Source organism: Hakea prostrata, chromosome 3 (genome assembly GCF_041222555.1).
Source record: "Hakea prostrata isolate BN-2017 chromosome 3, UWA_Hpros_2, whole genome shotgun sequence".
Lineage (NCBI taxonomy): Eukaryota > Viridiplantae > Streptophyta > Magnoliopsida > Proteales > Proteaceae > Hakea > Hakea prostrata.
In genome coordinates this window covers 61,041,282-61,068,139 of record NC_142602.1, presented here as the reverse complement: position 1 = coordinate 61,068,139, position 26,858 = coordinate 61,041,282, and the positions used below count along the sequence as shown (strand labels likewise).

The 26,858-nt window shown below is 38.6% G+C and overlaps 1 protein-coding gene across 1 annotated transcript; it reads left to right on the top strand.

Moving 5' to 3' along the window:
- The first annotated feature begins 6,429 nt into the window (after window positions 1-6,429).
- On the top strand, window positions 6,430-9,314 carry LOC149022658 (cytochrome P450 734A1-like). Its single transcript, XM_089147327.1, has 5 exons — window positions 6,430-6,778; window positions 7,428-7,651; window positions 7,742-7,986; window positions 8,061-8,439; window positions 8,687-9,314. The coding sequence occupies exons 1-5, from the start codon at window positions 6,496-6,498 to the stop codon at window positions 9,149-9,151; spliced, it is 1,596 nt and encodes a 531-aa protein (XP_089003453.1). The 5' UTR covers window positions 6,430-6,495; the 3' UTR covers window positions 9,152-9,314.
- The last annotated feature ends 17,544 nt before the right edge of the window (window positions 9,315-26,858 follow it).

Sequence of the window (26,858 nt, the reverse complement as noted above, 5' to 3'; positions counted from 1 at the left end):
CTAAGAAATCAAGTAAGATCTCGGCAAACTTGAGAAGAAGGTCCTAAACAAGTATATACAACATATTAGGAAAGATCCCTAACAGAAAAGATACCAAAACATCCAACATAGACCAATTCCGAGTTGCTGTACTCATTGGTCGAGTGGATTGGTCGACTGTCCAGTCGACCAATCAGTCGACCAATGCGAGACGATAGCCTAAAAAAAACAGAGTTTTAAGATATGAAATCCGAATTTGGTGGTTCAAAAGGGTACTAATCAAGGGGTAGACTACATCAGTAGTATTCTAACATATAGGGGACCTCAAAACACTAATCCAATCAAGATATCAAGATCCAAATTAGGAAACAAAAAGTTACCATAATTAGATCAACCATGGATCTTGATGAATTTGAAATAGAAAACAAAGACAAGAACAATAGGAGGATAGATCTTTGCTTCAGGTAAAGGTATCATGAAAACATACTTAGATCTTCATGGAATAAGGCTTAGAAGCATAAATCTAAATAAGGAAATAAAACCTACCATATATGTAACTACCATGCATCATGAAGAACACATAGTATGGTAGAAGAGAACAACTAGAAATTTATAGGTTATGGATCATGGAAGGAAAACACCGTAATTAACTACTAACATGATCAACATAGAAGATCCAAAGAGATCAGAATTCAGATTAGAAGTTTAACAAAGATTAGATCATGGTTTGATCATGATTCCTTCAAAAGCTTGCAACGATCATGGTTAAGATCATGCGCCCAACCTTAGATGCGCGCTGCCCGCCCCCCCCAAAGAGCAAGGGAGAAGAAGAGAGAGTAGACATACCTTTTGATGCAAAAAGAAGAGTTTCGACCGAAGATCCGTCAAGAAAACACCAAGGATGCAAGAGAGATGACTTGCGAGAGGTCTTTGGTTCGTTCCGAGGAGAGTTTGGAGGCAGCAAATACGAAGTGGACTCGAGATTGGACTTAAATAGAGCAAGAACAACCTAATTGCCAAAGACAGCACTCATTGGTCGAGTGGATTGGTCGACTGGTCGATCGACCAATCGATCAGCTCGTCGATCGACCAACCGATCGACCAATCCAGGTCCATCGACCAATCGATCGACCAATGCTTGACAGCAAGACCAAAACAGGGAATTGAAGGTCCAGATCAAATCCAATCCTAAAGGGGTTTTGCACACAAGTCAAGTGACTTACCTAATAGGTAGAAATGCCTTCAACCAAAATAGAGAGCACTCCAAGTCCATCAACTAATCAGATCTTCATCAGGATTCAGTTTCCATAAATAGAACCTCATCATCAACTTTCATGGATTCAAAGCCAGACACCAAGTCCTCTACTGGGATGGCCCAAAGCTGACTTCTTACTTTACTTCGGGTCATCGGACCTACAAATAACAAGGTTTCCGGGTCAAGGTTAGGGCTGGGTTTTACAATTGAAATCTTTATACTCTTGTCATGGTACATTACTATTCTGGTTTACTTATGTCTATGATGATTCATTTCAATATCATGATTTAACTTGTATTATGAAGATGTATTGGATGCATGAGAAGTGATGAACTTGAATATGTGATTGCCTACGTATAACTTGGGATTGGGGAGTGTCCTATTGACGCTTTTGTCCTTGGGCACCGGAGGGAATAGTATGGGATGTTCTCCGAAGGTGCCTATCGACTCTTTCCCGGGTTATTGGATGATACATAGGACTGTCTAGTTGTTTGGCTAGGATGTCCCTGTCGTATCAGACCCAAATCGGAAGGGCATTGAGACCGAACGACCCGTGGTAGCAGTGGGGATTTGTGGGCACTCAAGACCTGTAACCAACCCGTGAGAGGTCATGAATCTCATTGTGGGAGCCATTTATTGGTAGGGTTGCAAATGGATAGACTTGGGCTCATGGGCAATCAAGACCGGTAACCAACCCGTGAGAGGATGTGAGAGCTTCCCGTTTACTATTTGTGGATGACCAATAGGGTTGATGAGTCCGTAATCCGGGATTACGCTGACTCTAGTGTGAAGGATACCCGAAAGGATCGCCGGGGGCAAGGAATGGACGTATCTGGATCTGAGATGATATGACTGAGTAGATGACTTGCATTGGACTAGGCTTTACTACGACATGCGCCAGTACTTATACCAAATGGTGATGTGAGAGAGCGGTGACCAATCCCCTTACCATGGTTTTTTAAATGACTTAACCGATATTCCCCTGGCATTCCCAAGATATGGAATGGGAGAGTGACTGACGACCCAGAGAAGTATGGTGCTATGACTTAAAGCATGTCTACCCTAGAGACTAGCATTCATAGAGTTAGAACCATACTTGCATCATGTGTTCCATATTATATTGCATCATATTATGGCTTGTATCATATTGTTTATATTTTATGGAATGACTACCTTGCTGAGTTCTTTTGAACTCACTCCTTTTTGCAACATATTTTGTTAGACTTTTCTACAGGTATTACCACTGTTGACTGTGGCAGTCAACCCTCTGGAGGCCGAGTTGAAGACTTGTATCATACTGGTGGCGATGAACCAGTTGATAAAGACGAGTAGACCAAGATCGGGACTTGTTTGTAGCAGTTCAGTTTTATATTTGTGTGTTAGGGATGGGATGTCGCCTCTCTCCCTTTTTAACCTTTTTTATTTGAATTGTCGGGACTATAGCTTAGTTGTTTCACTTGTTACTTGGTGAATAAGTTGTAACCTTTACTTTTAGTCGATCCATCTTCCGCTATTTTTATAGGATGGGTTTCCTCCCTCCTTTTCACACTTGATTGTTTATCCTAATTGAATCATTCCCACACTCTGATGTTATTTGTGAATCCTGCTGAGATCTTTCTCGACTTTTATTATTAAATTATTTGGATACAAGGAATTGTTCTTGCTTTAGATTATATTATTGTGCTAAGTGACTATGATCGTTCCTAAACTTGATCGGCGGGACTGTAATTCACTCCCCGGGTAATCCAGATAGGGTATCCCCTTGGTGGATTTAGAGCGAGATGTGACACCCCCAGCCATGGATTGTCCCGAGGGATGGAGGACCCACTACCAATTGGCGTTGTGAGATGAGAGATTCCTAAAGAAGTACGGTGCTCTGACTTAATGCATGTCTGCCTATAGAGACCAGCATACATAGAGTTTAGATGCATACATACATTATTTGTCTCATATTGCATGGCATCTTGTTATGTTTTGCAGCATGTTATTTATGTTGTTATAAGTTAAATTGCCTTGCTTAGTTCATTCAAACTCACTCCTTTTTGTGCAATCCTTTTGTTAGATTATTATATAGGTACTAATTACTATGAAGGACAATACGATGAAGCGCAAGCCGATGAAGTGTACTACACACAAGGTGCTGGCAACAATGAAGATCACACTGATGATCCCACGAGTGATCACGTTGCGTACTACGATTAGACATAACATAGAATGGGAACATCTGTGTTGGATTGATGAAGTCCACTATTTTGAAGACGTTATGATAGAAAACTCGTAGTTCAATTTGACTTTCTTTCCTTACTTTCCTTTAGAAACAGTTGTATTCTTTTTAGACTTATGTGCTACATTCCGCTGTAACTGTGAAGTGAGATTCCGCCTCACTCTACTTCTTTTGATATGCTTAAATCTGGTATCATTTTCCCGCACTCTGATTATACTGATATTCATTTCCTAATTTGGATCTTTTGTTTATAATATTAAAACGTTGATTATTTTCTGTTCATTATTATGTTATTGCATATGTGGGTATGGATCACACACCCGGGTATGCCAGTTAAGGTACCTTGGGGGGGATGTGACATGAATAACCCGTCAAAGAGACGGTTATCAACACTCACGGGAGCGGATGATCGTGCCAACTCAGATAACTACCATGCCCTAGCATCAAGATCGTGCAATCAAGGGAAGTTGTCCATTACCCCTCCAACGGGTCTAGCTGTCAAGATCTGACGGTCACCAGAAGAAGGCACGTATGAGTTCAACGAACAGGATTAAGAGGTAAACTCTATATAAGTCAGAACCTACATACAAAGAAAGTATTTGAATCGTATTCCAAGTTATCGTATTCATACTTTAGCTCTGCAACTAGTCAGAGCCTTTGTGATCAGTTCATTAACTGACTTAGCCATCTGAGGTGGATTCCCGACCCCCACGATCGGGTCACATCTGACGATTGTTTTGCAGGTCATTCTCAAGTGATCTAAGGGCTGAGCAGATTTTGGACGCATCAGGGTCCATGGCCACTGCTATTCTAGCTTGCTTTAAGATGGGATGTAGACAAGTAAATCTAGATTTTGGTTTTGCCCCTAGTGCTGCTTCTTTTGAGTGTACACTATGTCTGCCAGGGGTGGAACCAGGATTCAACATTGGGGGGGGGGGGCAAAGAATGAAAGTCTAGATACCCTTCATGTTGGGAAAGTACTAATGCTTTTTCGCTACCCATATTATGTGGGCCCTTATAAGACCCATTGGGGGTCCCACCTCTGATATATTAAGGAATAGGCCCACATATTTTGTGGGACCCACACATATTTTAAAATATTGGTAAATTATTTATAACGATATTTTTTTTCAGAAAAAATATAGGTAAATTAAAGCAACAATACAAAAAAATAAAAATAAAATAAACATGACTTCAACCCTAAAAAGTTAGAAGCAAACCAAAATTTTCTTTCGAAGGAGATGCAAACAAATTTTTTTTTAGGTTAGAGATACAAACCAATGGTAGTTATTACCTTACTAACTATAGACATTTTATTCACAATATAAAATCACATAACAAAAATTGTAGAAGAAATAAAGAAACAAAGAATATAAAATCTTGAGAAACGATGAATAAATTGAGAAAGAGAAAGAGTACGTGATTATGGAAAACATTTTTTTCCAAATTTTCTTAACCCACGCTTATCCCTTATAGAAAGGGAAGAGAATAAATAAGAAGAAAAGAGGAGAGAGGAGAGAGGAGAGAGGAGAGGGGAGAGAATAAATAGGGAGTGAGGAGTTAGTTTCTAATTATGAATGACATTTTGAATACCTAATAAGATTTTTTTTCAAAAATTTACTTTAACCCACGTTTATAGAAAGATAAGAGAATAAATAGGAAAAAAAGAGAAGAGAGAAGAGAGGGGGGAGAATAAATAGGGATTGAGGAATTAGTTTTAATTAGGAATGACATATATACCTATTATTTTACCTTTAAAAATTGTTCTCGATATTGACGGGACAAATAGTGATATTTCACATGTGGGAAATGAAAAATTGAAAAAAATTAAAGGAATTAATATAAAAACTGGAAAAAAAAAAAACTAATATAATATCTTTAAAAATCGAGGGGACAATGGCCCCGCGGCCCCATTGTGGTTCTCCGCCCCCCTGGACTATCCGCTACAAGATTCCAACTGGAATGCATGATAGTAATTCTCTATTTGGTTACATGAGTTTGGAGATTTCAAATATTTAAATATTTTCAAATCTATGAAGTCATAATTCATAAAATTAACTTTTTGGTTGTGAGATTTCTGATTCATCTTAAAAAACTTTTTGGTTGACATGATTTTGTGAATGTGCAAATGTATAGCGCTTTAATAGTAGCAATCAAATATTTGGATTTCACCCTAACCTATAAATCTACATATTCACATTTTTAGTGTAAAAAAAATAAATCTCTAGATTTCATGAATCTAGAGATTTTTATAACCAAACGGGTATAAATCTTAGATTTATGAATCAAAAGGTTTCAAATCTCTAGATTCATGTAATCAAACAGACCCTATTATAATAGAAATATTGTAATTTGTAAAAAAATTTCCTTTTTGATATATTAATACAACTAATCTTTTACCGAAAAAAGAGGGAAATATATACAGACAATGATTACACAACACCTTTTCAAACTAAAGAGTATGGCAGCCAGGTACACCCACACATAGAAGAAAAGAAAGAAAGAAGATAATAATAATAATAATGAAAAAGAATTCTTTAGCTAAATTGACATTTCAGTCCTTATAATGAATTCCTCAAGCCTAATTTCCACAATTATTTACGAGAAGAATATTCACACAATTATAAGATTCTAAAACAAAGAAATTAAATTACCAAAAGAAAAAAACAAAGAAATTTTAAGTTAAGTCTTCTCTTTATTTAAAAAAAAAAAAAATTAAGTCTTTCCCCACCAACAACACTGAAAAAGCAAAGGACACCACTGCACTATTTAAAAATCACAAGAGCAAGCATTTACAGTTTAAAAAAAAAAAAAAAGGTAGCTATTTCGTTGACCCTTAAAATACACAGTCCCAGGGCGGCCCCTACACAGATGATCTCGTATACTCCTCCCATTTTCCAAAAGTACAAACTGTGTCTCTCTCTTTTAGTGTCCTTGTCTCTCTCTTTTCTTCTAGGCAATTCTAAGGGAATAAAAGAGAAGTAAGGAAGGAACGAAAAATAACAAAGCTTATTCAAAACCAGTTAGAGAGCTGAGGATGGAAAAGCTCAAAGAGTACTGGTATTGGCTTCTGGTTCTATCTCTTTTACTGTTAATTCTACTGTTGATGAAGGTGATGTGTTTGCTCTGGTGGAGACCCAGAAGGATTGAAGAGCACTTCTCCAAGCAAGGAATAAAAGGCCCTCCTTATCGTTTCTTCATTGGAAATGTTAAGGAACTCACGGAGTTGATGTTGAATGCTTCCTCAATCCCTATGCCTCTCTCTCATAACATAGTCCCTAGGGTGCTCTCCTTCTATCACCACTGGAGAAAAATCTATGGTACCCAATCTCTTTAACTGTTTACTTTCCCTTTTATTTTCTCTCACAATTCTACTGTTTGTGGTCATATTTGAGTTGGTTTATTTTCTCTTTTATCTTTAATCTTTTTGTAGTATTATTTTCATCTGGGCTGGTTTGCTGTTATTGATATTTTCGTATCCTCCTTTCAAGGCTTAGGTTTGTTCTGAACACTTCCCTTTGTTTCCTTGTGTTCTTCTTCTTCTACAAATTTTCACTATTTTGGAGTAAGAAAAGACCTTCTCCAAAATTTCATTATTATGGTGTCAGAAAAGACTTCAACAATTTTCTTTTTCTTCTACCCAAGTGGGTTTTTTCTATGGGTTTTATTCTTTTCTATCTCTGGGTTGGAGGGAGAAGAGGGGAGATGGAGAGAGAAAGTGGTTTGGTTTGTTTTCTCTGTTGTAGGGTCTACTCTATAATCCTACCCCTCCAAGATCATATTCTTCTTCTTGTTTGAGACTTTGAAATTGAGAGGTTCCTGACTTCATCTCTCTCTTTCCTCTTTTGCAACCTCATCACATACCATTTTGAAAAGATTGAATTCTACCTCTTCTTTTTTTTCATTTTCTTGTTATCAGTGATTCAGAATAGAAGATTGGCAGCTCATTGGTTCATGTATTATTCTCAGGTGCAACCTTTCTGGTATGGTTTGGACCCACACCTCGAATAACAGTATCAGATCCAGACCTCATTAGAGAGATCTTTGCGTTCAAATCAGAGTTCTATGAAAAGAATGACTCTCACCCACTCATCAAACAGCTTGAAGGTGATGGTCTCTTGAGCCTCAAGGGTTCCAAATGGGCTCACCACAGAAAAATTATCCAACCGATGTTTTACATGGAAAATCTCAAAGTAAGTTAATTTAAATTTTCTCTTTCAGTTTATATCTAATTCAATACTAATATGTTTTATTTGAATCTGAAACCACCAAAAAAAAATCAGCTGTTGATACCCGTGATGGGTGAAAAGGTGGAAGAGATGCTGGAAAGGTGGTTGGCATTGTTGGATGTTCACAAAGAGGTTGAGATTGAAGTGTCGGATTGGTTTCAAACCTTGACAGAAGAAGTCATTACTCGTACGATCTTTGGCAGCCTCTATGAAGAAGGGAAATCTGTATTTAAGTTGCAGGCTCAGCAGATGGTTTATGTTGCCGAGGCTTTACAGAAAATCTTCTTTCCTGGCTACAGGTGATTATTGGCTTCAACTGATCTGATAAGTTGAAATACAGATTTATTATTATTATTTATTTTAATTTTTTCAGATTCATTCCAACAAAGAAGAACAGAAGATTTTGGAATTTGGAAAGAGAGATCAAGAGAACACTAGTGAAGATTATTGAACGGCGAAGAGATGAAAATGAAACAGTGGAGAGATGTGAAAGCCTTAAGGATTTGACGAAACTAATGATCAGATCCAGTACTGCAGCAGAGTCTGAATCATTGATGACAGTGAGGGACATGGTGGAAGAGTGTAAAAGCTTCTTCTTCGCCGGCAACCAGACGACCTCTAATTTGCTGACGTGGATCACGGTTCTGTTGGCAATGCATCCAGAATGGCAGCAGAAGGCACGTGATGAGGTTCTTAGCGTGTGTGGCTCACGTGACTCTCCTTCGAAGGACGCCATCCCCAAGCTTAAAACGGTTAGTAGTATTGAACGAGACTAGACTTCTTTAGACGGCCCCACCCTTCAGCAATCTGCAATCATAAGCCCAGAGGCCAGAACCCAAACTTTTGTACTTTCTCGAATCTTAAATTACCAAATTATCTTTTGGGTCGGCGTGCTATGTGGAGCGTGGTTCTTGACTTCTTCCGCGCTTTATGTGGCATTATGAGGTAAAATCATTGTTTTCCATGGGGTAATCGGTCATTTTAATTTGTTCGTTGCAGCTCAGCATGATTGTGAATGAAACGCTAAGACTGTACCCGCCAGCCATAGCAACGATAAGACGAGCAAAGGCTGACGTGGAGCTTGGCGGCTACAAAATCCCAAAAGGGACTGAACTGTTAGTGCCAATCGCAGCCGTTCATCATGACACAGCATTGTGGGGCCGTGATGCAACTGAATTCAATCCATCTAGATTCTCTGAAGGTGTTGTCAGGGCTGCTAATCATCCAATGGCTTTCATACCTTTTGGGCTTGGGGACCGCACATGCATCGGACAGAACTTGGCGATGGTGCAGGCAAAATTAGTGATTGCAGTCATACTGCAACGTTTTTCTTTCCGTCTTGCACCCAGTTATCAACATGCACCAACGGTGCTGATGCTCCTGTACCCACAACATGGTGCGCCAATCATCTTTCGACATTTGTTGGGAACTGACACCAGCATATCACAAGATCAAGGGTCTTGATTCAAACCAGGCATTCCGCACAGCTTTTATATACGATAAGAGAAATCCGAGCAAATGGACTATTATGCACCTACTCTGTATATAGCACTACAACTCCCAAACCCAGCCTCGCCCCCCGGCCCACTTGTATGGGGTGTATATTTGGCTCAACTTCAGTCATTTTATTCTCTCTCTCTCTCTCTCGCGTGTGTGGGGGAGGGCTGGATAAGCAAATCCACATGATACGTGGCTAGGAGACCGTAGGCTTAGGAAATAACAAAACAAGTTTGTTATCCATCATCCAAATTTTAACAAAATAAAAGCCCATGGGCTTCAAAATGGAAAATGCATATTTCCTCCGTCCGTCGGATCCGGTGCATGAAACACCCCCGGCCCAGTTGCAATACAGCTATCTCTATTGATCACGCAGTAGGCCCACCCTTGGGCTCCTCTTCCTTCCTGTCTCATCCGTAACTACAATTACATAGTAGGGTTAGAAATTGAGTCGAACGGAGAAGGGGCAGACCCAGGATGGAATATTTTGGTGGGGGGGGGGGGGGTGGGGCGAAGAATGAAAGCCAGATAACCTTTTGGTTGAAGAAGCACTAACATTTTTTTCACATATATTTGAAAAAATGATAAATTATTGATAATGATATTTTTTTTTTACAATATATAGCTAAAATTAAAGCAACAATATAAAAAAAATATATACACATGACTTCAACCCTAAAAAGCTAGATGCAAGCCAAAATTTTCTTTGATAAGAGATGTAAACCAATTTTTTTTTTTTTTAAATAAGAGATGCAAACCAATGATAGTTAGTTAATAAACATTTTATTCACAGTACAAAATCAAATAACAACAACTGCAGAAGAAATAAAGAAACATATAAGATAAAATCAAATAAAAAAATAACAAAAAAAAGAAAAAAAAAAGAAAAGGAGAAACGATAAATAAATTGAGAAATAGAAAGATAATTTAATTGTAGAATAGATCTTTTTTCAAATTTTTTTAACCCACCCTTATAGAAAGGGAAGAGAATAAATAGGAAGAAAAGAGGAGAGAGAGAAAGGAGAATAAATAGGGATGAAGAGTTAGCTTCTAATTAGGAATGACATTTTGATTTTTGAAAACCTAATAAGATTTTTTTTCAAAAATTTCCTCTAACCCATGTTTATAGAAACATAAGAGAATAAATAGGAAGAAAATATGAGAGAAAAGAGAGGGGAGAATAAATAGAGATTGAGGAATTAGTTTTTAATCAAGAATGACATTTATATCCATAGTTTTACCTTTAAAAATTGTTCTCGATATGGGGGGATATGGGGGCCAAACACGACATTTCACATGTAGAAAGAGAAAAAACTGGCAAAATTAAGGGAATTAAGGGAATTTATATAAAAATTTAAAAAATCCGGAGGACCATGGCCCCGGCCCCTTGATAAGTCCGCCCGGAACGGAGTGTGAGTTGCCTGATAATTGAAGAATGCCGCCAAGCAGCAACTCAAGATTCGAGGGAGTTGTATGGAGCCAAATTAAGCCAAGACACCCGTTTTAGGATAAGACTAAGGGTATTAATGGGTGAAAATTTTGATGCAAGAATGGCTTTCCTGATTGCGAGCAATCCAGATATAATATTGGTTCGTCCAAAACTTGATGCCTCTAATAAACTGATCAATTCAGCAATTTAACATGTAAAACAAGCAAAAACAATAGGAGCAGGCAGACCAGTGTGGCTGGCGGGCTGCCTCGGGCAATCAAGTCAATATCAAGAGCACAACAATAGCCGTAGCAGATGGGGGTGCAAAAACTCTAAGTGGCATATCTCAAAGCTTAGGGAAAGAGACGAGTGATTGAATGTACCTTGCGTGAGATGAGTGTAGGGTTTTTCTAGGATAATATGCTCATTCTTGATTGTTGAACCATCCGATTAGATTTCCTGTGTTCTTCTTTGAATCGCCCGATCATGATGGTTATCAATCTCCTTTTCGAACTCTAACTTCATAGTTGCCAAAGGACTCAGATGTGATGATTCCGCCACCACCACGTCCAAAGTCAGTAATAGTATGATATTTGTCCATTATTTCTAGTGCACGACAAACAAGATTTTTGGTCGATTCTGTCACATCCACCCAGCCGGTTTTCATTTACTCAAATGCCTGGGGGTGTGATCCTCAACCCCACATATCAGGTCTCAGATAATCACCAACCATTCCACATAATTGTCCAATCACAAGCAAGAATAAATCAATGTAACAATATTATTAAAGTAATAAATCAAATAACGAAGGATCTCAAAGCCGGAATTAGAGTGTGGAAGTGATGTCAAATCTAAAGTATACAACTGAAAAGAAATAACATAAAGTGAAAATTATCCTAAGTGTTACATTAAGTACGTATTTTTAAGTAAAATATAATTCTTAAATTCAAAAATCTCTGTATCACGGACGTTATAGATCAACTCGTGAGTCGAACTAATTCTAGTACACGAAGTCAAGACACAAAATTATTCACCGAGAACGTCATATTCCCCAAAATCTTGTACACCTTATGGTTCGGTCATCGGTGTATCGTATTCTTGGATTGTGGTAACACCTAGATTTGCAGCAAAGTCTAAAGCAATAAATTCCCCGAAAGGTGAGCTCAAAAGAACTCAACGAGTAGTTCACAAACAAATAACCAATATTACAGTAGTCCAAATCAATACATCACATTGTGCAATATGACATGAGGCAAAATGCAAGTATGCTACTATACTCTAATATATGATAGTCTTTAACAGCAGACATGCATTGAGATAGAACATCAGCCTCCTTTGGGTAGGTTTCATCATTCTGATATCTCACGGGTTGGTTACCGGTTTTGAGATCCAGGGTAGGGGATCAAGACCTCCCTCTCAAACTATCACCATGGTTGGGGTTTAGGTCACTACTCTCTCACCACCATTGGTATGAGTACTGACACATGTTAGGGCTATACGTGCCCGGTGCAAGTCCACTACTTAGTCACATCAACATAGGTTCATATATTTCCCCTCATGCATCTCACAATCTTGGTTTAGTATCCTCCCTTACTAGAGTCAACATATTCTATAGCACCAACCAGCTCGAACTACGCTGTCTCTTAAACCTATTGATCATCCACATATAATGGACAGAAAGCTCTCATGTCCTCTCACGGGTTGGTTACCGGTCTTGAGCGCTCATGAGCCCAAGTCTATTATATGCAATCCTTCAAATGAATGGCCCCCACAATGTGGATGTATCCTCTCACGAGTTGGCTATCGAGCTTAAGCGTCCACAACCCCACATTGCTGTCACAGGTCAATCAGCATCAATACTCGCTCCAATAGGGTGTAATATAATGGGGGGGGGGGGTTTCTAGCCAAACTCAACTAGACTTCCTAGTTATGACATCCACTAATTGTGAAAAGTGCTAAGGGGCATCATAGGATTGTGTCACATACCACCTCTTGTCACATCCACCCAGCCGGTACCCTATCTGGCATACTCGAGTGTGTGATCCACAGCCCCGAAGATCAAGTATCGAGGAAACCATCCTCCCACATAGACAACAATATAATCAATGTATAATATTACAAATAAAAGATCCAAATAAGGAAAAGAATGACAGGTATAATCGAGTGTGGAAAAATGATACCAGATGTAAACATAAAAAAAAGGAGTAGAGTGAGGCGGAATCTCACTCCACAATTACAGCGGAAATGTAGCACGTAAGTCTAAAAAGAAATACAAATATTCTCAAAGGAAGGTAAAAAAATGGAAATCAAACTAAACTAAGAGTCTTCTACGCTATAGATAACGTTGTCATAATAATGGACTGCATCAATCCAACTTAGACGTTCCCACTCCACATTAGGTCTAATCGTAGTACGCAACGTGACCAAATGTGGGATCATCAGTGTGATCTTCATTGTAGCCAACACCTTGCGTGTAGTACGCTTCTTCAACTGATGCTTCTTCATATTGCCTTTCATAGTAATCAGTGTCACATCCTCCCAGCCGGTACCCTATCTGGCATACCCGAGAGTGTGATCCACAGCCCGAAGATCAAGTATCGAGTAATCAACCTCCCACATAAACAATAACATAATCATGAACAATAATAATAAAAGTGCGGAAGATAAATCATAGATCCAAATAAGGAAAGAATGAATCATATATAAATCAGAGTACTAGATATAATCAGAGTTTCTAAATCAGATAAGTAAAGTGAGGCGAAATCCCACTCTACAACCAGCGGAAAAGTAGTTCTAAAAGAGAATAAGCAAGATAGAATCTAATCCCAATAGCAGGTACAATAGGTAACTAAATTGTTCTCAATCTTATAGACAACATCCCTATAAGTATAAATCTCATAAACAGAACAAGGGCGCTTCCACTCTATGGTCGGACTAAGCATCGTACGGAGCATAACCACTCGCGGGATCTTTAGTGTAATTGTTGTAACCGCAATCACCTTCCTGGAGATATGCCTCTTCTCCTTGCGCTTCTTCATACGGGCCGTCATGATATTCAGAACCTGTAGAATAGTCTAACAAACATTGTACAATAAAGGAATGAGTTTCAAAGAAACTCAGTAAGGCGATTAAATCCATAATAACATAAATGGCAGGATTTCAGAACAAACATAAATGCAATATGGTATGAGACAAACAATGAATGTATGAATCTAACTCTATGTATGCTGGTCTCTATTGGCGGGGGTATAGGTCACCGCTCTCTCACATCACCATTGGTCTAAGTACTGGCGCATGTCAGGGTAAAGCCTAGCCAAATGCAAGTCTTCTACTTAGTTACATCAAGTCAGATCCAGATACGTCCATTCCTCGTCCCTGACGATCCTTTCCGGTATCCTTCACACTAGAGTCCTCATAGTCCCTGACTACGGACTCATCAACCCTATTGGTCATCCACATATGGTAAACGGGAAGCTCTCACGTCCCCTCACGGGTTGGTTACCGGTCTTGAGCGCCCGTGAGCCCAAGTCTATCCATATGCAACCCTCCAATAAATGGCCCCCACAATGTGATTCCTGTCCTCTCACGGGTTGGTTACCGGTCTTGAGCGCCCATGAATCCCCATTGCTACCACGGGTCGTTCGGTCTCAATACCCCCCCGATTAGGGTCTGACATAACGGGACATCCTAGCCAAACACTACTAGACAGTCCTAGATATGTCATCCAACAGTTTAGGAAGGTGTCCAGAGGGCATCTCCGGAAACATCCCATAATATTCCCGTAGTTGTCCAAGGACAGAAGTGTCAAAAGGACACCTCTCCTTTCCAAACCATACTTAAGCATACACAAGCATCAATTCATAACATCACATATATGGTAACTTCATATATGGAAAGAAATCACTTTGTATATAACTGGTAAGTAAATCATACATGAGTCAATTCAATATAAATAAGTAATGCTACTGATATCAAGACAGTACCACAGTAGTATAACATTATAAGAATCTAATTAAAGAAATAACTTAGCAAGATTCAAATATAGAAACTAGGATATGCAATTTATGTTGTTAAAGAAGTAACCATCCTTACCTTTTATAACTCACAAAGGAATCCTAAGAAATCAAGTAAGATCTTGACAAACTTGAGAAGAAGGTCCTAAACAAGTGTATACAACATATTAGGAAAGATCCCTAACAGAAAAGATACCAAAACATCCAAAACAGACCAATTCTGGAGTTGCTGTACTCATTGGTCAAGTGGATTGGTCGACTGGTCCAGTCGATCAATCAGTCGACCAATGCAGACAGTAGCCTATAAAATCAGAGTTTTGAGATATAAAATCCGAATTTGGTGGTTCAAAAGGGTACTAATCAAGGGGTAAACTACATTAGTAGTATCCTAACATATAGGGGATCTCAAAACACTAATCAAATCAAGTCATCAAGATACAAATTAGGAAACAAAAAGTTACCATAATTAGATCAATCATGGTTCTTGAAGAATTCAAGATAGAAATCAAAGGCAAGAACAATAGGAGAATGAATCATTGATTCAGGTAAAGGTATCATGAAAAGCATACTTAGAACTTCAAGAAAATAGACCTAAGAGCATAAATCTAAATAAGGAAACAAAACCTACCATATATGTAATTATCATGATTCATGAAGAAAACATGGTATGGTAGAAGAGAAACAACTAGAGATTGATAGATCATGGATCATGAAAAGAAAACACAGCAATTGACTACTAACATGATCAATATAACAGATCTAAGGAGATCAGAATTCAAATTAAAAGATAAACAAAGACTAGATCATGATTTGATCATGATTCCTTCAAAAGCTTGCAATGATCATGGTTAAGATCATTGCATTAGCCATTAATCCTTAGGAAAATCATGGGAGACAAATCCAGAGATGTTTGCAACAGAGAATGCAGCATCTCCTCTACTGTCTCAACTCAAAAAGGATAGAAAAACAGAGATGGAGGAGAAGAAGAGAGTGTAGACATACCTTTGATGCAAAAGGAAGAGTTTTAACGAAGATCCGTGAAGAAAAACACCAAGGATGCAAGGGAGATGACTTGCAGAGGTCTTTGGTTCGTTCCAAAGAGTTTGGAGGCAGAAAATATGAAGTAGACTCGAGATTGGACTTAAATAGAGCAAGCAAGACCTAATTGCCAAAGACAGCACCCATTGGTAGAGTGGATTGGTCGAATGGTCTAGTCGACCAATCAGTCGACCAATGCAGACAGCAACTCCTAAACAGGGAATTGAAGACCCAGATCAAATCCAATCCTAAAGGGGTTTTGCACACATATCAAGTGACTTACCTAATAGGTAGAAATGCCTTCAAACCATGATAGAGAGCACTCCAAGTCCATCAACTAATCCGATCTTCATCAAGATTCAGTTTCCATAAATAGAACTTCATCATCAACTCTCATGGATTCAAAGCCAGACACCAAGTCCTCCACTGGGATGGCCCAAAGCTGACTTCTTACTTTACTTCGGGTCACTGGACCTACAAATAACAAGGTTTCCGGGTCAAGGTTAGGGCTGGGTTTTACAATCAGTACTTGTAAAATAATCTAACAAAAGAGGTTGCACAAAAAGGAGTGAGTTCGAATGAACTCAATAAGGCAAGTTAAATCATAACAACATAAATAACATGATTTCAGAACATAACATGATGAAACATGATGCAATGTGATATGAAACAGACAATGAATGTATGAATCTAACTCTATGTATGCTGGTCTCTATAGGTAGGCATGCTTTAAGTCATAGCAACGTACTTCTTTAGGAGGGTCTCATCACACAACACCGGTTGGTAGTGGGTCCTTCATCCCTCGGAACAATCCATGGCTGGGGGTATAGGTCACCGCTCTCTCACATCACCATTGGTCTAAGTACTGGTGCATGTCAAGGTTAAGCCTAGCCCAATGCATGTCATCTACTTAGTCATATCAACTCAGATCCAGATACGTCCATTCCTCGCCCCTGGCGATCCTTTCCGATATCCTTCACACTAGAGTCAGCATAGTCCCTTTGTCACATCCCCCCAGCCGGTACCCTAACTGGCATACCCGGGTGTATGATCCACAGCCCCGAAGATCAAGTATCGAGGAAATCATCCTCCCACATATGCAATAACGTAATCATGAACAAATAAAATCAAGTATAATATTATAAACAAAAGATCTAATTAGGAATTAAATACCAGTATAATTAGAGTGCAGAAAATGATACCAGATGTAATCACATAAAAAAGAAGTAGAGTGAGGCGAAAACTCACTCCACAGTTATAGTGGAAATGTAGTACGTAAGTCTAAAAAAATTACAACTGAGTTTAAAGGAAAAACGAGGAAAGAAAGTCAACAGAACTATGAGTTTTCAATCCTATAGATAGCATCTTCAAAATAGTGGACTTCATCAATCCAACATAGATGTTCCAACTCTACGTTGCGCCTAATCGTAGTACGCAACTTGATCGCTCGAGGGATCATCAGTGTGATCTTCATAGTTGCCAGTACTTTGCGTGAAGTACGCTTCATTAGCTTGCGCTTCATCGTATTGTCCTTTTAGTAGTCAGTACATGTAGAATAATCTAAGAAAAAGATTGCACAAAAAGGAATGAGTTCGAATATACTCAGCAAGGCAAGTTAACTCATAACAACATAAATAACATACAGCAGATCATAACAAGATGCAATGCAATATGAAACAGATAATGTATGTATGCATCTAAACTCTATGTATGCTGGTCTCTATTGGCAGACATGCTTTAAGTCATAGCACCATACTTCTTTGGGTAGGTCTCAAATCACACATCATCAGTTGGTAATGGGTCTGGCATCCCTCGGGATATTCCATGGCTGGGGGTTAAGTCACCGCTCTCTCACATAACCATTGGTCTAAGTACTGGCGCATGTCAAGGTTAAGTCTAGCCCAATGCAAGTCATCTACTCAATTACATCAACTCAGGTCCAGATACGTCCATTCCTCACCCGTGCCGATCCTTTCCGGTATCCTTTCCACTAGAGTCCTAATAGTCCTTGACTACGGACTCATCAACCCTATTGGTTATCCACATATGGTAAATGGGAAGCTCTTATGTCCCCTCATGGGTTGGTTTCCGGTCTTGAGCACCCATGAGCCCAAGTCTATCCATATGCAATCCTCCAATAAATGGCCCCCACAATGTGATTCCCGTCCTCTCATGGGTTGGTTACTGGTCTTGAGCACCCGTGAATCCCCATTGCTGCCACGGGTCGTTCGGTCTCAATACCCTTCCGATTCGGGTCTAATAAAACCGGGACATCCTAGCCAAACACTGCTAGACAGCCCTAGGTATGACAATCAATGATTCGGCAAAGCGTCAATGGGCAACCCCGGAAACATCCCATACTATTTCTGATAATGTCCAAGGACAGAAGTGTCAAAAGGACACCTCTCAATCCCAAACCATACTTAATCAAACACATTCTTAGATCAGTCATGACATACATAATCAACAACTCATCATATAAAGAGAATGAAACAACATAATCTAATCATAAAAAAAAAAATATATAGTAAATAGCATTTCATATAGACTTAAATAATGAAAAAGAATAAACAAGTGAAGTGCTACTGTACTTACAGTAGTACATCAGAAATATAAAGTACAAGAACAATAGTTAAACTTAGAGTTTCTTAAAGTAGAACCAAAGAGTATGCCATCTATGTTATTATGAAATAATTGTCCTTACCTTGATTATCGCTGAAGATAATCCAAAGATCAAAAGAGAGAGATTCCAAACTTAGCAAATAAACCCCTAACAATCATAGATACAACATTAGGAAAGATGCCTAAAAGATTAGAGAGCAAACGAATCAAACAGAGCGAAAAATAAAGCTACTGTCTTCATTGGTCGATTGATTGGTCTACAGACCCAGTCGACCAATCAGTCGACCAACAGAGTCAGTACGAAGCAAGTACGAGAATTCTGATCCAAAACTCAATCTATAGGGTTCGGAACTTCACGAAACTTGGAGGAAAACTATATGATAGTATTCTAACACTAAGGGAATAAAGATTGGGCACTAATAGTGATAAAAAAACATTACCTTCAATTAAAATCATGGTTTTCCCCAATTGGGAGAAAAACCCAGAATTCAATGAAAATACACTATGGAAATCACAACAAAGGCAAAGGATGATTTTAGATTTCATCCAAGAAAAAGGAAATCAGAATTAGATTCAAGTACACCATGAAAATTAGATTCAAATGGTTACGAAATCAAATCCATGAGAAGAACTAGGGTTTCAAACAGATCTGACAAGAATTAGGGTTGAGATCTCTATGCTGATCATAAACCCTAAAGAAAAGAATCAGATTATGGAAGAGATGGTTGCAAGAATGCAGCATCTTCTTCCCAATCTCAGTCAAGAATAAGATCGAAGAAAGAATAAATTATAAAACAGAAGAGATACTAACCTTACATTGGAAGATCAGAGATGAGAGACTTTAGATCTGGCAGAGGGATCTTCGAAATCACTGAAAAGAGTTTCAAACGAGTCTTCTCACGTTCTCAAAGTGTTTTGGAGGCAGAGGATACTAAGAAACATGAAGTGTGTTTAAATAGAGAGTGAAAAACCCTAAAATTGGAGTTTCTCAGATTTAAAACACCATTGGTCGATTGATTGGTCTATTGGCCCAGTCGACCAATCGGTCGACCAATCAGGTCAGCAAAGTTCAAACAGGGAAATGAAGGATTAAATGGACACTAGATCTCAAGGGCTTTTGCACACACATCAAGTGACATACCTTGGGTGTAGAAATGCCTTCAAACCAAGTCAGATAACACTCCAAGTCCTTCTTCAACTAATCTCATCTTCAGACAGGTGCAACTTCCTTTCTAAATCTGCACAGACCTCCAAGTATGGAACTCCATCATCAACTTCCATGGGTTCTGGGTCAAACACCATGTCTTCCACTGAGATGGCCCATAGTTGGCTTCTTCCTTTACTCCGGGTCTTCGGACCTACAAACAACCGGGTTTCCAAGTCAAGGTCAGGGTTAGGATAGGGCTGGATTTTACACCTCTACTGATGTCCCAAGACATAAACACCCAAATGGTATTCCCCAATTCACAATCGCAACCTACATTCGTATTACAAGATGGATTCAATCACATTCTCAAGTCACAAGTCATTCTAAGTCCATACAGTCACATATTATATATCATAACATTATTAATCACATGTACACTAAAAGACCCGAAGTCAAGGTAGAAGACAGCTGTGGACCCTCTCTGTTGAACCCATTGGCTTACATATAACCAATGGAGATTGATAGTGAAGATCCCTTTATGGAGGAAACCTTGTTTGATTTTGAGAGGAGATGTAGCCTAAATGATGATGGATATTTATGAAATTAAAAGTAACCGCAAGCACACGGTATCGTGTAGCTAACGAGTCGATCTCAGGGAGATATGCCACTTTAGAATTAACTTCTTAATGATAATGCGAGAGTGCAATGATTCAATTTGTTAATTACTTAATTAAACTAAGCGATCGAATTGAAACGAAAATTAAAGCAACCATAATCAATGCATAATTAATAAAGGCAGAAAAAAATGTGAATAATAAATAAATAAAAATAAAAGGGAAGTAATCCGAGTGTCAGCTCTGGATCTAGGGAAGGGGAGTATAATTATAATGACTTTGACCGTGGACCCTTTGCCGTAGCTTACAGTCCACCAATCGGGGGAAAGGATATTAGAGAAAAAGAAATTGCAAAAAACAAATAATTAAAACAATAAAAGGAAAGGGAAACCTTAACCAAAGAGAGGCACGATTGTAGGCATCTCTGATCAAGGACCCAGGGGAAGGGAGAACAATAAAGAAATGTTGAAAGTAAATTGCAGAAAGTAAATAACAGAGTAATAAAAGGAAAGGGAAACCTTAACCAAAGAGAGGCACGACTGTAGCATCTCTGATCAAGGACCCAGGGGAAGAGATAACAATAAATAAATGCTGAAAGTAAATCCTAAATTAAGAATATGGAGGGGTAGATAGAAGCGGGAATGGAGGGAGGAGAGAAGATTATTGAAGAAGGTTACTTACTTGCGAATTGAACAAATGATTCGAATCTCAACCAACCCTAACAACTAGATCTAGATCTACAATCGCTAGACCCAAAGAAAAACGAATCTTAAAACTTGAAACTTGAACTTGAATTGCATTACATAGAAAAATTAAACCTAAACATTCAAACTAGAAATTTAAATCTCACAAATGTAAGCAAAGAAAACTAGAGAAAGCCTAAATAAACTGAAGAGAGAAGAAAGAGTGCTTCTACTAAGCTCTAAAACACCTTTCTCCCTTGATGGAGTATGCTCTCTTTTTATAGAGTTTACATGGGATATGAATCTTGACAGAATTTGAATCAAACTGAGGGTTTCTATCTGACTCAACCAATTAGGGTTTTGACGTACTAATAGGACTGACTTAGAGAGATCAAATGCACAATTCCACCGTTGGATTTGAGAATCAAGAAGCCATGAAGCTCTTCTCCAAAAATCAGCTCGATCGGACACCAGATGACCATTCGATGAAGGGCTTGATCGAAATTGAACAGAGACATTAAAAAACGGGATTTTCCTTCTTCCTTATCTAAATATAATTCTTTTTCCTCTTTTTCTTTCTTTAATCAAATCACAAATAGGAAATAAGATATTGAGGTATGCAATGACTCTTTTCTCCAATTGGACTCTCTCAATAATATCTCTGTAGATTTGATTGATAATTTATAATCTCAGCCGTAGATCAAATTTGCCTTCTTTATCTCTTAAATATTTCGGAGTTGGCCCATAAGCACATCTCTAGCCCATCATGCTCCAGATCAAGCTCATTTTCGCATTTGAAAATTTGAATGGACCTCTTGACGTGTAAAATTGCATGATTTATACTAAAAACTCCAAATAGTTGCTTAAATATTGAAAAGTCCTAAAATCTGCAAAAACAACATAAAACCCAAGGTAGCTCCACTCTAAGTGTGTACAATGCATGCTTTATGCCCTAAGATTTCACACATAAATGTGCTCATCAATGGACATGGGAAGTGGACTTTGAGTACATTGTTGACACTAGGGCTGCAATTGGGCTGGGCTGAGCCGGGCTTTTGCAATCCCAAGCCCAACCCTATATGTTCTAATCTGAGCCCATTCCCGCCCTGACCCTAGTTCAGGGCCAAGGATTATTGTCCCTGGCCCTAAGCCTTACAAGGACAAGCCAAGCCCATTCCCTCCCTAATTGGCCCTAATTGGGCCGAGTTGGGATGGGTTGGCCCAGATTGGCCCTGGCCCTAGCCCTAACCCTTATTGGCCTTAATTGGCCTTGACCTTGATTGGCCCTGTCCCTGGCCCTGACCCTGATTAGCCTTGTCCCTGGCCCTGATCGATCCTATCTTGGCCCTAGCCTTAATTGGTCATATCCTTGGACCTAAAATATCAAATATAAATTCATAAACAAATATATAATAATAATAAAAATAAAAATATCATAAGTAAACTAAAAATAAAATTCATAGAAATATAAGATGATCAAGCTCATACAAAATGATAAAATAGTCAATAAGTTGATAGTGTTGCTTTAAACATAAATAAATTCATACTCCATAATTTTATATTGATCTATGAAAGTCTTTCAATGGTTTGATGATGGAAATTAAAAACCTCTCCCATTACTTTGGTGATGGAAATTGAAAACCCTCCCATTGATATCCTTATTCAACAAAAAATAAAAAATAAAAAAATCATATTCAAAACTTTTTTAACAAGTAAATCAATGATAATTTAGTATTGATATTTTTTTCGTAGTTAAAGAAAATTATATTTTAGTTACAAACATAGCTATTTGTCCTTAATAAGTTTTTTTCCCCCTGACTTGGAGGCAAAAGAAAGATGTCAATATTCATGTTGAGAAGTTGGGGTGTAGGTTTGTTAGATATTAATTCTCTATATAGTAGCTTTTATAATTTATAATTGATATGGAGAAAATATAACCGAACCTGGTTCAACCTTGGTTCGATTCTCGACCCCGTTTGGGACGAAAGGAATCGACTCGCTTCCAAGCGAACCGGGTCCAGGAGATAGCTTGTTGAGGAAGAAAACTAACTCAGTCACAAGCACGCCCTAATCCGCTACGATCGGAATGAACCAATCGTCAAAGAGACAGGTAGCGGCATTTGTGGCTGTTGCTTATCGCTATTATATGGATAACTACCATATAATGATCGTATTACCAAAGGAGTCATTTACTAGTCCAACCTAGTAGGGATCTATCACTCAACGGATCTATCCGTTAAGATCTGACGACTATCCGAAGAAGGCTCAAATACATCCAACGAAGGAGATTCAAAGGTACACTGTCACATCAACCCAGCCGGTACCCTACTTGGCATACCCGAGTGTGTGATCCACAGCCCCGAAGATCAAGTATCGAGGTAATCAACCCAGCCGGTACCCTACTTGGCATACCCGAGTGTGTGATCACTCAATTTGACCTTGTATAGCTCTCCGAATCCCTGTTCGAAGTTGCTGAACTATTTTTGGATTTTCTGCTGAAACCTGTTTCCTGTTTTGGTCGATCCTTTTGGTCGATGCCATCAACCAAAACCAACGACCAAAGTTACCCAGAATCGAGAAAAAGATGCTTTTTGGATATTCCTTTATCTATTTAAGTGAATCCTCAAACCTAGAACGATATTTTACTCATTTCAACATCTGAGAACGTGGGAAAGCTCCTCTTAGGCTCCTCCTTGGCTTGGGTGATGATCTTCTACAAAAATCATTGTCTCTCTTCTCTAATCTCTTCTCCAAGATATGTAATCTCTCACTCTCTCTCTAATCTACTTCTACCTCATCTTGTTCTTGCTACTGAGTTCGTGAAGAAGGTGCTGCAACCTTGCAACCACCTCTTCTACAAGCTCTTTTGCTTTGATTAAACCTCTCTTCACCCTTTCCATGCTATGATTCTCATACATGATGTTCTTGCTTTCTTATTTTGATTTTTCTCTTCTTTACAACATGAATTCATCTCTTAATCTGATTTTCTCTTTCAATTAGGTCTGATTATATGTTAGTATGTATCTCTAATCTACTGCCCATCATTCCCTTAATTGAATTCCTAAGTTCTTTTGCAATTGCAATCGATCTCATTAATGAACATGATTCTTGCAAGTTTGAACCTAAGGCTTCAAATTGGGGGTTTTCAATTTGACCATTGGATCATGTTGATTCTTGCTACATAGTCTCCTGCTACTGTTCCTAACCTATTCTCCAATTAATTCTCTAGCTTCCCTTTCAATTTCATCAATTTCTCATGAATGCTAGGATTCTTGTCTTTAGAACATAGGACCTCAATTTGGGGGTTTTCATTTGGACCATTGGATTGTGATAATACTTGCTAGGTAGTATTCTTACATTGTTATTAATCATCCCTCCAAGTTTCAGATCGATCCGAACCTCGGAAGACCCATTTCGGACCAAAATCCCCAAAATCCACTATTCTGTCCCGAAGACAATTTTGGTCGATCCTTTTGGTCGATACCATCAACCAAACTTGTTGCTGACAGCAACCTTGGCCAGTTTTGATCCCATTAGCATCCGATCTTCCCGACTTCTTTTCTAACTTATTATTGATGTTTGTTTAGGGCCTTAACAATCCTATTGGACTATTCTTGGTATTCTCAATTTATCATCAATTCATCCAAGGTAAGGATGGTTATCTCCATAAACATATAGATCATCAACTTATGATTCATATTCTTATTTATGAATAGAATCTCTTGATTACTTTTAATCTTTATAAAACTGTTATATATGTGTTAGAACAGTAGTATTGAAATCTTTATACTCTTGTCATGTTACATTACAATTCTTGTTTACTTATGTCTATGTTGATTCATTTCAATATCATGATTCAACTTGTATTATGAAGATATATTGTGTCACATCCCCCAAGCCGATACCCTAACTGGCATACCCGGGAGTGTGATCCACAGCCCCGAAGATCAAGTATCGAGGAAATCATCCTCCCACATATACAATAACATAATCATAAACAGGAAATAAATTAAGTTTTAATATTATAAACAAGGTTCAAAACAAGAAATGAACAATCAGGTATAATCGAGTGCGGAAAGATACTAGATATCCAATGATATCAAAAAGGAGTAAAGTGAGGCGGAAACTCACTTTACCAAAAATAGCGGAACGTAGTATGAAAATCAAAAGGGATTACAACTGAAACAAATGTACTAAGAAATAAACTAAGATCAAGCGTCTTCAAGTTTATAGATAACGTCTTCATAAGTATGGACTTCATCAATCCAATGAATCCGTTCTAACTCTATGCCGTTCTCAAAAGTAGTATGCAGCTTGATCCGCCGGGGGATCATCAAAGTAATCTTGATCGTTGCCAGCACTTTGCGTAATACGCTTCATCAGCTTGTGCTTCGCTGTCTTGCTCGTCATAATACTCTGTACCTGCAGGATAATCTAACAAGAAATGTACAAAAAGGAATGAGTTTCGAAGAAACTCGATAAAGGCAAGTTAATCCATAACATCATAGATAACATGTGGCAAAACATAACATGATGCAATGCAGTATGAAACAAGTAATGAATGTATGCATCTAACTCTATGTATGCTGGTCTCTATGGTAGACATGCTTTAAGTCATAGCACCGTACTTCTTTGGGAAGGTCCGCTCACATCCTCAACCATTTAAGATATCTTGGATTCTCTCACGGATCATTTCACCGGTCTTGAGTAGCCGGTTAGTAATGGGTCCTTCATCCCTCAGGAAAAACCATGGCAGGGGGTTAAGTCAACACACTCTCTCACAACCATTTGGCATAAGTACTGGCGCATGTCAGGGAAAAGCCTAGCCCAATGCAAGTCATCTACTCAGTTACATCAACTCAAGTCCAGATACTTCCATTCCTCGTCCCTGACGATCCTTTCCGGTATCCTTTCCACTAGAGTCCTAATAGTCCCTACCCTATTGGTTATCCACATATGGTAAACGGGAAGCTCTCATGTCCCCTCACGGATCATTTCCCCAGTCTTGAGCGCCCATGAGCCCAAGTCTAGCCATATGCAACCCTCCAATAAATGGCCTCTTTCGAGTATCCACAATGTGATCCATGTCCTCTCACGGATCTTTTCACCGGTCTTGAGTGCCCACGAATCCCCATTGCTACCACGGGTCGTTCGGTCTCAATACCCTTCCGATTCGGGTCTGATATAATATGGGTATATCCTAGCCAAACACTGCTAGACAGCCCTAGGTATGACATCTATTGATTCGGGAAAGCGTCGATGGGCTTCTTCGGAGAACATCCCATACTATTCCCTCCGATGTCCAAGGACATAAGTGTCAAAAGGACAACTTCCCAATCCCAAACCAAACTTAAGCAAACACATTCTCAGATCAGTCCTAACATATACAACAAACAGTTCATCATATACAAGAGAATGTAAAAGCAAAATTAGATTAGGCAATAATAGGTAATTCATATAACATGAAAAATGAAAAAGATAATATAAACAAGTGCTACTGATCTCACAGTAAGAGATCAGAATTAAATTATAATAACAGTAAGTAATCTCATAGTTTCATAAGGTAGAAACCACAGAACAAGTAATCTATGTAGTTAAGGAATTAACTGTCCTTACCTGATTATCGAAGAAGATGATCCAAAGATCAAAGAGAGCAACTCCAAACTTAGCAAATAGACTCCTAACAATCATAGATACAACATTAGGAAAGATGCCTAAAAGATTAGAGAGCAAACGAATCAATTCGGGCGAAAAACAAGGCTACTGACTCCTTTGGTCGAGTGCTTGGTAGACTGGCCCAGTGGACCAAGCAGTCGACCAAGCAAGTCAGTACGGAATTGTACAAACTGCTTTGGCCATAACTTCTTCGTTTGAAGTCGGAATGATCCGAAACTCGAAGGGGAACTTCCTAAGGTATATTAGGATCATATAGTAAGATAAAAACATCAAGTCATGGGGAAAATTTGGGTTCTTGATTGAACCCAAGAATTTAGGGTTTCAACCTTATGGTTCCCATGAAAAGGTTGAGATCACAGAATGAAAGAAAATTAAATAATTGGCCAAAGGCAATAAGAAAATCATAGGAAAACTAATTTAGGTTACTAGAAATATTACCCATGAGGTTTCCT